Raw genomic sequence first — 11,255 nt, 5'->3', positions numbered from 1 at the left:
TTATAAATTATTATTTATTACCTTTTAATTTTAAGCTTACCCTTTTTAATTAATTTTATTAAATAATTTAATCTTTTAATACTTAAATTCTTTTTACTTTATCTAGCTTAAACTTTATCTTTACCTTTATAATCTTTATTTTTAAATTTATTACTTTTTCTCTTTTTATAATCCCTTAAAATACTATTTACTTAATAAAAATATCTTAAAGTACTTTAAATTTCTAAAGGTATTTCTTCTTATTTAAACCTTACTTATATAAATATTTTTTTTTATATTTTTAATTATTTTAAATTCCTTATAATACTATTCTTTTTATTTTCTTTAAGAATATATATTATCTTTTAAGAGTTTAAATTTTCTTTATTTTAATATACTTTTAATAAATATAGCTTAATATAAATTAATTTTTATTATTTAATTAGACTTTATTTAACTATATCTTATAAATAGCCCTTAAGAAATAAATTATTAATAATATTAAATTAATTTATAACTATTTTAAAGTATATAATAAAGTATATTACTTTTTCTTAATTACTTATAAAATAGTAATTTAAGAATATAGTATTTTCTAAGGCTTAATTATTAGATAATTTATTAATATTTTAATAGGTATTAAAAATAGAAATAAAAATAAACTTAATAATTATTAATAAATTTTTATTAAAAAGTTTCTTAATATAATAATATATCTTTATTATTTAATTATTAATATAATAACTTTAAATAAGTAAAGATTTATTATTAACTTATTAAAATTAATTTAAGAAAGTAAAAAAAAAGTATATATTTATTCTTAACTTTATAGAAAATTTATTATTATTAACTCTTTTTATAAAAGTAAATCTTTAAATATTACTTTAAATTTTATCTAGAACTTAAAGTCTATTTAATTAAATAAAAAAATAAATATAAAATCTTCTATAGATATAAGATTTAAATTATAAAAATCTTTTATTAATAAGATTACCTATAGATATAATAATAAAAATTATACTTAAAGAGGTTACTCTTAAGGAGATTACTCTAGAGAAAGTTATTTTTAAAGAAATAATACTTAAAGAGATTATATTTAAAAAGGCTATACTATTTAAAAGGATTATAATAAAGAAAAAAATAATAAAGCTAAAGATAATAATAATACTAAAGACTTTATATTTATAGAAAAAGAATTATTAAGTATTAAGTTTATTCTTAAAAAGTATAAAGCTAAAACCTAGGCTATTAAAAAGCTTATTAAGATAATAAAGATTATAAAGAAAATTAAAGTAAATAAAAAAATTACTATATTTATTAAGTAATTAAAAAATAAAATTAATAAGAATAATATTAATAAATATATAAGCTTAATTATAAAAATTACTTAATATTATAGCTTACTAGGTATTATTATTAATTTATTCTTAGATTTAAATAAAGAAGTTATTAAGGCTTTTAAAATATAAAATATTAAGTATTATAAATAAGAACTTATTCTTAATTTATAAAAGGCTATATATAAAAAAAAAGCTAAGAAAAAATAACTTAAGAATAAATAATACTATAGTATTTTAAAGAGTAATACTATTAATATAAATATTTATATTTATATAAATAACTTATATAATATTATTTTTAATATAGATTTTATAAAAACTTCTAGTAATAATAATATTTAATAGGTAATATTAAATAACTATTTATTTAATTATAAATAATATTTCTATTAAAATAAAGTTTATTTTTCTTTAATTAATAAGAATAAAACTAGGATAGGTTTAATATATATAGAGTTTAATAGTAATTATAAGATATTTATAATAAGCTTTATAAAGATAATAAAAGTAATAAGATTTAATTTTTATATTTTTAATAAGCTAAATAACTTAAGATCTCTAGAATAATATTTTTTAATTAGCTTTAAAGTATATATTTAACTAGTAATATAAAAAATAATATATAAAGAATTTATATTTTATAATTCTTCTTAAATAGATATTATATATATAAATTAAAATATAGTTTATATATATTATATATTTCCTTTAAATAAATAAAGAATATATATAATATTTAAAATCTAAATATTCTTTATTATAGTTTAATTAACTTTAAAAATAAAAGCTTTTTTACTTTATAAATATAACTTATAAAAGGTTATTAAAATAGAAAATAATATTAATATTAAAAATATAATTAATTAAAATATTATTAAATTAAAATAAAGTTTTAAATTAATATAATATTAATTTTAATATTTATTTTAATTAAATATTATTTTAAAGATTTAAGTATATACTTAATAATAAAAAAAAGCTAGCTATAAAAATATATTATAATAAATAGTAATAATTTATTAAATATATTATTAAGCTTTTAATATATTATTATTATATAATATATAAAATTATTTAAATATAATATTAATTTTAAATATATTATAAATATCTTAATATAAATATAAACTCTTAATATAATAATATTATATAAATATAATATTAAAAACAGTATTATATATATAGTATTTATTATATATAAAATATTTACCTAATAATACTATATTTTTAATCTATTTATATTTAAAATTAATTAATACTATCCTATGGCATAAATACTGTCCCATATAGCATTTTTAAAACACCCCCTCTCCCGCGTAGGTACATGGCACCCTAGGTCGCTCAACCATGAAATTGGTTGAAACAGTACATGGCTTTGACCGCCTACTCCCCCTCACCGAAATCGCGTGGTTACGCCTACAAATCAATCATGAAAACAATCAAGAGTTTTACTATTTCACCAATAGAAGCACCTAGGCCAAATGGAAAATTTCTCAGTTGCTAGAAGCCATGCAGGTAGAAATTTATGGCATAATAACCGTGCACATCAAGTACCACGGAAAAACAAGCCACTACTTCATAACTTTCAGCCCAACAAGTCCAAGATGCTCTCCGTATCGCTTGCATTTTTGCCCACTAAGTAAACAAGATCCAACCCACTCCTCGTTATGCCATACATATTCGTCGCTCATCGACTGGCGAGAGCATAAGGACGGCAAGGTCGAGGAATCGGTCGACGAGGTATCCGAATATTAATCTCTTATTTTTGCATCATAAGCTGGACGAACTCGTTGTCTATTCAAATGGTCAGCAACCGTGCACATTGTCCAGTCCGTAAGCAACTCACAGTCGATTCGGCCATCACCGTCCTGGTCAGCCTCCCGGATCATCTCATCAACCTCGTCATCGGTGAGCTTCTCACCAATAGAGGTCATGACATGTCGGAGTTCGGCAGCGGAAATGAAACCGTTGTTGTCACGGTCGAACACCTTGAAAGCCTCGCGGATCTCCTCCTCGGAGTCAGTGTCCTTCATCTTGCGCGCCATCATGGTAAGGAACTCTTTTCTCCAATGTCAGTCTTGTCACTCTGTAATCAGTTTGAGAAATGACGCACCAGGGAAGTCGATGGTGCCGTTGTTGTCAGCGTCGACCTCGTTGATCATATCCTGAAGCTCAGACTCGGAGGGGTTCTGGCCGAGAGAGCGCATGACGGTTCCAAGCTCCTTGGTGGTGATCTGACCTGTAGTGAATGTTTAGCCCATGTGAACCCCAAAAGAATGCGGATGCGATCGTGTATATTCATTCGAGACTTTGTTGGTATGAATTTGACGACCGCATTCGACCAGCGAGGGCATGTCGCGAAAGGGGCAGCATTGCTCACCATCGCCATCCTTGTCCTGTACAGCGAGATTAGCAACAGCTTCTACCAAACGAAAGGCACAAGGAAGGAAGTTTACTTACGAACAGGGAGAAGGCCTCCTTGAACTCGGAGACTTGCTCTTCAGTAAGTGAGTCGGCCTATGTTGACAAACCCGTCAGTCCAAGTTCTCAAAACAAGACATCGCCAAAACCATCAGGTACGATAAAGCCCCTCTCCCAGCTGGCCGCGGGGTCAATGCTCTTTGGCGATAGCGCCATGCAAAGGGAGCAAGGCGGTAAAGTAAGAGATGGTAGTTGTGAGGCTCGACCAAGTAGCAAGAGTGCCGGGCAACTTACCATGTTTTCTGTATATGGTAGTTGAAGTAGATAGTAAAAAGGTGGATGTCGATCGCACGAGAAGGAAGAAGATGACTTGGATAAGTTCTGAGGTCGCGGGGTCTCAAGCCAAGAATGTCGGACCTTTTCGTTTGGTTGGAGCTTTCGTGGGGAGAACCAAAGGTCAGGGGGAAATCGGTACCTAAGGCAGGAAATGACACTGATTAAGGGGAACAATGCACTGTGTTTTCTATGCTTGGGCGGTCTGTGGTCTTGCCGTTAATGGTTGGGGCATGCTATAGGGGGCCTCGCACACTGTGCGGCTCCATCCCGAGGCCGTTTCAGGCGGGCACTTCGTTCACTGCAAGCTCCCGTCGTCCTGTTCCACGGGTCCAATCCGCTGATGTGAGCCACAGTAGAGGAGGTACTTGCCGCGAACCTAAAGGGAGGAAACTGGACTCGCCCAACCCCTGCACTTATTATCTGGCCAACGGGTCTATGAGTGGGCTTTCCGCTGTCTAGTGTCGTAATGCTCCCTCTGCTACTAATCTGGAAACCAACAACCAACCCCAACCCGCATCGCATCGCATCATCCCAACTAATCGCGATCCTCTCACTCATGACGACAATACCTTCACCTATCGTCCCATGACGTTCTACTCTGCGACTCTGATTTCTTAGCTTCTCGCTCCATTGCTTGTCTTAATAGACTCGATCTCTCGTTTGCGTCCGCCATGTGGCGAGACCGCACCAACCTGTACGACGCCCATCCATTAGTAGTCACTTCACCACAGCATATCGCAACATTGTGCTGACATAGATTTAAAAATAAAGATACATCTCCTATCGGCAGTCTTACGCGCACCATCCCACTCAGCGAAGACCATATGGGCCCGGCGCCTCTGCTTCTGGTTCCCTTGCCGACGACTATATCAGTAGCTATCCCAACGATGATCGTCGTGGTCTTCTCTCCAACGGGGCCTTTGAGGATGATGGCGATGCTGTGATTGAAATGGATGTCCTGCCCCCAAGGTGGGCTCAGTTTTCGGACGAGATTACCGATTTGCTCGCCGATATTGCGACAAAGGGCCAGCGCTTGGAGAAGCTGCATCAGAAACATGTTCTACCAGGTTTTAATGATGAGGAGGCGAAGAAGGCCGAGGAGGCGCAAATAGAGAAGCTTACTCAGGACATCACCAAAGGCTTTCATGCTTGTCATCGATGCATACAAAAGATTGAGCAGATGGTACGCGAGTCTCAACATGCTGGCACAATTACAAGGGCAGAAGAGACCATGGCCAAGAACATTCAGACTTCGCTGGCCTCGCGGGTCCAAGATGCGAGCGCTGGCTTCAGAAAGAAGCAGAGCGCATACTTGAAAAGTTAGTTTCCTCCCAGGTACCAACTGACACGTTCTAACAAGTATTCGCAGAGCTTCGTGGAATGGGCGGTTTTGGCGCTCTAAGTCCTGGCGAAAGATCTAGCACTCCCCAACCAGGCTCGTATCTTGACCCATCTCTCCAAGAATCAGACGCCGACCGATCGTTTTCGCAATCAACCCTTCAAGCAACCCAACAGCAGAGAGTACTCCATTCCAATGATGCAGCTATCGCTCAACGAGAGCGCGAGATCGAGGACATCGCTCAAGGCATTATCGAGTTATCTGATCTCTTCCGCGATCTTCAGAATATGGTCATTGACCAGGGTACGATGCTCGACCGTATCGACTACAACGTTGAGCGCATGAATACGGACGTCAAGGCTGCCGATAAGGAGCTAGTGGTTGCGTCAGGCTACCAAAAGAGGACGACCAAACGAAAGATTATTCTCCTCCTCATTCTTATCATATTTGGTATGATCATTTTATTGGTGATCAAGCCCAAGAAACATGGGTAGAAGGCGTTTGAGCATCAAAAAATCTTGGGAATACCCGTTGTCTCCTTAGAGCTTTCTAATATGAGCACGGAGATAGCTTCTATTACAAACATGTACCAATACAATGTAAGGCAGGTCATGAAGGGACATGCTGGTGATGTGCTTGGAGTCACGGCTTTTTGTTTATCTTGATACTACATTAGGTAGAGTTTTTTCCATTATGGTAATTCGTGGCGTAAATGGTCCGTCACCTGGTTTCGTTTTTATCATAACTCTTTTCAAAAAGCCTGGGAAAGCTCTTCCACAGCTTTGGCTTCATGTTCTCCAACTCCATGGTCAAATGTTTCTCGCCAGGGAGGATTGCAGAGCCCCAGGCTTCTTCCACCAACCGCTTGATATTCGCGGGCGACAGCTCCCTGTCGTCTCTTGCCCTTGCTCTCGCCCTCCCTGGTATATGTGCCACCGCAAGCCGCATAATAACCGCACTTCGCACAACTTGTTGATCGATGTAGACGCCCTTTTCCCTCAACAGGGCCAAAAGACGGACGCCGCATGCTAGGTCGTAGTCTGTGACTCCTTCGGGCTTGACCCTTGCAAGGGAAAGCTGGACCGGCTCTTGTTTCACGGTCTTGTCGAAGCCCCATCGAATGATGGCACGTTGTAGGTTAACATCAAAAATCTTATGTATGGGATGTTGCCTATTGGTGAAGGGCAAGTCGGCTGGTATGCAAAAGGTATACTCAGGATCGTTGCTTTTTCTCGAGAGGTCGTCGGCGGAGGGTCCTGATTTGGCCGTAATTGCATTCGGTTCCTCTTCGGTCATGCCTATTTCAGCTCTCCAAAACTCTTCTCTGAAGTGGCTTATCTTTTTCTTGCCGTCCGGGAATGAGTGATACTCGACCCATCCTTCTGTGCCGCTGTTTGACATTTTGGGTTTCGAATCGGGCTTGGGCGGCACGTCACACCGGTGCACTGGAATCAGCCCTCCAAGCTCTGGGCTGTATAGCTCACATATCTCATGACTGAGCTCCTCAAGCTCATTGAAACGTCCCAAACGTCCAAGGTTATAGAGCAATATTTGCCAGTATTTAATGGGAATAGCAACCCCATGCCGTGCTACTCGCAAAGATAAATGGATAGCTCTGTCAAGTTTTGGATCTTGTTGATAGCCATGGAGTTTCTGTTTGCTGGTTTTGGGGTGATACCAAACACCGTCAAACACGCGACTGAGAAATACTTCCGAGTTCTTCTGTTCTATACTGACATTCAGGTTGTCCATCTTGTCGAAAACGCTCCTCACTTTCGCCAGTCCTTGTGTTGATAGGGCAGCCCGAAGATTCTTGTTGAGCTCCTCGGACAGGCTCTTTTCTTTTCTTGGTGTTGGTTTAGCAATCAAAGCCTCGACCTGTTGGAGTAACCGTTCCCGTCTCCAATCCTGTTCTTTGGCAGAAGCAGCGAGTAGCATCACCCTGGTCTCGGAATTTTCAAATTCGTCTGGGTGTATATCGCAGTGCAATAGGTCTCTGAGCAGCTCATCCTCTCTTTTTTCAGCGAATGATACAATGGCCCTGCAATAAACTGTTGAGGATATATCGATTCCCAGTTCTCGAAATTGTGTCAAGCGATCATTGACCCCTTGGGCATCGTATTCTCTTAAAGCAACTGACTGCAATGATTGTGGTCCAATTGCCCGAAGGCCAAGTTTGTGCATGAGGTTGATTGCAAACTCAGACGAAGTCCAAGAGCTGGCGAACCACCGGGCTGTGAACTTATCGCTGAACATACCCTTGTGCTGGCTGAAGTGGGTGTCATTGTCTGTTGTATCCGATGCAGCAGTATCGTCATCAATACTAGCATCTCGATTGAGTATTGCTGACTCTTCTTTAGTGAGCTGCACTTTGGAAAAGTACCGGGACAAGAAGTCAAGAAAAGGCATAGACTTTTGTGACGCGGCATGGTCGTTGAACAAAATGAAACGTTTTCTCCAAACGCGTGCTGCATGTGACTGCCCAGAATCAAAGAGGGCTGGCACGACATAGTCATACAGCCTGCGATAAGGGTTAAAGACGTAAATTCTGGTCAATGTGCTCTGGTTAACAGGGGAGAAGTCGATAGCGAAACTTGCCAGGAAGGCACCAAAGCTATTCAAATCTGGACGGAAAGTTGGCATGAGTTTCAAATGCCAACGAAATGCAGTTTCGCAGTCAGTTTGGGCCATATAGAAATGAACGACTTTCAGGTATAAATCGGGCCATTCAAAATGGTGTATTCTTTGGAGCTCCTGGGCAAATGTGAAAACCTCCTCCATCCGGTCAGCATCTGTCAGTGCTGCCTTCAAGATGCTATCGCGCAGAAATTCAGCTCGAGGTTTGGCCACAAGATGCACATTGCCGTCATTCGGGAGCTGCTTAAAGATGTCCCAAACTCCCCGATCTCCATGACTGTGACGAATCGTTACAATACGACGCTCCAACGAGGAGATTTCGTCTGAAACGGGTTTCTGACTAGACAGATGTACTTTTCCAGCTTCATCCGGGCGAACATCTAAGGGAGCAGGCGATTCAGTCTTCGATCGCCGTTTTGAACTATCATATTGTGCTGCTCTTCGCTTCGGGAATGTTGACCCAGAACTGTTCTGTTTCGCCGTGTCTCCAACTACTTTGTATGAATATATGCACCTCCTGTTGCTGTATAGATTCGTGACTGTAAGATTCGATGTCGCACATCGAAGTCGGTTTTGTGCAATTATACGGATGTATCGAGCATGGAGGTATTGTTGAGCTCGAAATATTATTAGCGGTCGATGCATGGCTGGGTAGATTCACCAGCTTCAGCTGGAATTGTATCATCGCATCGGTTCGTGTCGAAAATGTTGTGCAGGAAACATCAGGATTACCAAAAACCGGGGTTTGAAGGCATTGATCAAAGCCAGATCATATCTCGTCGCTGGATCATTTTTTTTAAATTCGATGTCATAAAGTGCTCCATCACTTACAGAGCCTGGAGCTGGGGGGTTCGCGCCTGCACGTGCCCACTAGCCAACGGGAACATCGCGAGCTATGCTGAGTCATCGTCACAATCGGCTCCAATCAAGTTATGGCCTCATTTCTTTACCCGAACCTCGACATTCTCCGTCACCAATTCAACCACCCCACACGAAACCAACCATCGGAGCCTCCCAGAGCCCTCATTAACCGACTTCAAGATGCCGTACGTACAATTGATTCATCATCGATTCTCGCGATGACCCTGGCCGCCTTTTCGACATCAATGGGCCACCTCGAGCTTCGGGCATCGCGCAGAACATCACATCATACGAGAATCCGTCACTGACATTCACCCAGTCTCGTCGACGCCAAGAACCCCGTTCCTCAGTACCAGCGTTACTACCAGAACGCTTACAAGAACCATACCCGTCTTTGGAAGATTGTACGACCGGATTGACTATTTCGCTTCCGAACTTATCGCTGACCGACCTAACAGGGCCCTCGCAGCCGTGTGCTGATGACCCCCTACCTTATCCTCCTTTGGGGTACCCTCGGCGGTAAGTCTTGTTCAACAAAGCTTCAGAGATCGACACGACTACGAGCTCGGATACTGATGACACGAAGCTTCTTTCTACGGCGCTGGCCGCAAGGTTCTCGGCTACAACTCTTACTTCGGAAACTAAGATACATGGGCTGCCTAGCTTATTATAGAGCTTGACAACGATGGAAGGCTAGTGTGATCAGTCTGGAGCGAATAGAAGGAGATGAATCCAATCTGATATCCTCACGGAATTGTCCTTTGATTTGTATGCACAGAAACAAGACAAACTCCCAGTCGAACCGTGCCTTCTATTCACACGTCATTGCCATTAAACCTGGACTCCTAAACTTGAGAATACATGAAGAACTCAGAATATTGCATGCATCAAAAAATGACGTCTAGTGCTCTGCACCGACTTGCAACTCTCCATGTATGGGTAGATACATCAACTCCCACCCCAAAATGGACTTGCATTAGTAGCCTGTAGCGCCGGGTGCCTTTTCGTCCTTTCGCAGGCTCACCAATAGCTCTCGGAAGCGTTCCTTGCCCGAGCCAGAAGCACCTCCCTTGGCTCCCTTGCCGCTCACATCCACCAACTTGGCAATTCGGTCCCAGCTGGTACCACCAGAAACGGTGTCCTCTCGGCTTTCCAGGAATTCGTCGGCTTCCTTTCGTGTTTGGGCGATACCCTTCTCCTTCTTATTGTTGTAGTTGTCGTAGAAGTCATCGATGTTCTGCTGAGCCTCCTTGATTGTCTCTTCTCGCTGGGCAGCGAATTGTTCGGCGCGCTTGGCAATCTGGTTGTCTCGTTTTTCACGCCACTCCTTGATAACCTCGGGTTCCTGCTCCTCCTCGAAGGAGGCCTGGTATCCTGAGTTGTAGCTTACGGAAGGTCCTCCAGTAATGGCAGTTCCGGCAGAAACTCCAGTGCCCTGTATTTCGGCATGAGCTTCTTCATCCAGTATATAATAAGAGAATGTTTGACTTACAGCTTCAGGTTGAGTCAGGTCAGGGAATTGGGACTCGAAAGTAGATTGTTCATTACCGCCAGCGCCGCCAAGAAGGTCATCGTCGGCATCGGCGAAAGCAGCGGCGTCATTGTTGGTTGTGAACTGTTCGGCATCGTCTCCAAGGAGAGCCTTTTCACGAGCGAGAAAATCGTCAGTTGAGGGCTCAGCGGTCGGGTCCTTGATGTCGGTTTGCGCTAAATTACACGTCAGCGTTGGTACTGCGCATGAGTACCTATTGATGATGTACTAACCCCCGGAATCGAAGTCCTCGAGCGAAGGGAATCGGTCGGCCATCTTGAATGTGTAAAAAGTTAGGTATCAATCGTTCAGATGAGAGTATGCGCCAGTTATCAAGAGGAACCGAATGCTAGTAGCTGAAGTAAAAGTGCTCTTTTTCGAAATGATAATCGTCAGTAAATGCTGTTGCTATGGTCCTCCTATTCTAGTAACTGCCAAGTAGGCCATCCTAGCGATGAGGTGGATTCTGCCGGGCGGTGAGCAACCTTGGACCCAACGTAGGTTGCTGAAGTGGGTCTATAATATGAATCAAAGCATCACAATCATGCGTCTACAAGCTATTTCCACTTTATCGGATGTTTATGCTGCTTTGTTAGCTCTCAATCTATAAACTCTCCTTGTCCTACCCAAGAAAACACTTCGTTTCATCGCACATTTTTGCTACTCATCAGTCTGGTTCTTACGGTATACGTTTGCAGACGAAGCTGGTCATAACGAGATATCTGCTTTGTTCATCTGCATATAAAGGCTGGTTAGCCAAAGTTACGAATATTATTCCTGCAAGTAGCTGTAGTAGACGTCTCCAGAGTGA

At 40.1% G+C, this 11,255-nt stretch overlaps 5 protein-coding genes across 5 annotated transcripts; 2 read left to right on the top strand and 3 right to left on the bottom strand.

Moving 5' to 3' along the window:
* Positions 1 to 3,078: 3,078 nt before the first annotated feature.
* On the bottom strand, positions 3,079 to 3,956 carry FPOAC1_002000 (uncharacterized protein; the record flags this gene model as incomplete). Its single annotated transcript, XM_044846587.1, has 6 exons — positions 3,079 to 3,113; positions 3,166 to 3,378; positions 3,433 to 3,558; positions 3,700 to 3,715; positions 3,780 to 3,836; positions 3,900 to 3,956. The coding sequence occupies 6 exons, from the start codon at positions 3,954 to 3,956 to the stop codon at positions 3,079 to 3,081; spliced, it is 504 nt and encodes a 167-aa protein (XP_044712503.1).
* A 791-nt stretch (positions 3,957 to 4,747) lies between these two features.
* FPOAC1_001999 (uncharacterized protein) lies at positions 4,748 to 5,909 on the top strand (the record flags this gene model as incomplete). The annotated part of the gene is made up of 3 exons (XM_044846586.1): positions 4,748 to 4,770; positions 4,848 to 5,395; positions 5,446 to 5,909. 3 exons carry the CDS (start codon positions 4,748 to 4,750, stop codon positions 5,907 to 5,909), a joined length of 1,035 nt encoding a protein of 344 aa, XP_044712502.1.
* A 226-nt stretch (positions 5,910 to 6,135) lies between these two features.
* FPOAC1_001998 (uncharacterized protein) lies at positions 6,136 to 8,614 on the bottom strand (the record flags this gene model as incomplete). Its single annotated transcript, XM_044846585.1, has 2 exons — positions 6,136 to 8,543; positions 8,593 to 8,614. 2 exons carry the CDS (start codon positions 8,612 to 8,614, stop codon positions 6,136 to 6,138), a joined length of 2,430 nt encoding a protein of 809 aa, XP_044712501.1.
* A 479-nt stretch (positions 8,615 to 9,093) lies between these two features.
* Positions 9,094 to 9,558, top strand: FPOAC1_001997 (uncharacterized protein; the record flags this gene model as incomplete). Its single annotated transcript, XM_044846584.1, has 4 exons — positions 9,094 to 9,098; positions 9,233 to 9,317; positions 9,372 to 9,432; positions 9,500 to 9,558. 4 exons carry the CDS (start codon positions 9,094 to 9,096, stop codon positions 9,556 to 9,558), a joined length of 210 nt encoding a protein of 69 aa, XP_044712500.1.
* Positions 9,559 to 9,889: 331 nt separating this feature from the next.
* On the bottom strand, positions 9,890 to 10,720 carry FPOAC1_001996 (uncharacterized protein; the record flags this gene model as incomplete). Its single annotated transcript, XM_044846583.1, has 3 exons — positions 9,890 to 10,348; positions 10,406 to 10,620; positions 10,678 to 10,720. The coding sequence occupies 3 exons, from the start codon at positions 10,718 to 10,720 to the stop codon at positions 9,890 to 9,892; spliced, it is 717 nt and encodes a 238-aa protein (XP_044712499.1).
* Between the last annotated feature and the right edge of the window lie 535 nt (positions 10,721 to 11,255).

The sequence above is a fragment of the Fusarium poae genome, chromosome 1, assembly GCF_019609905.1.
Source record: "Fusarium poae strain DAOMC 252244 chromosome 1, whole genome shotgun sequence".
Classification (NCBI taxonomy): Eukaryota; Fungi; Ascomycota; class Sordariomycetes; order Hypocreales; family Nectriaceae; genus Fusarium; species Fusarium poae.
The sequence above is the reverse complement of the archived record's forward strand: the minus strand, read 5'-3'. Positions and strand labels throughout refer to the sequence as shown.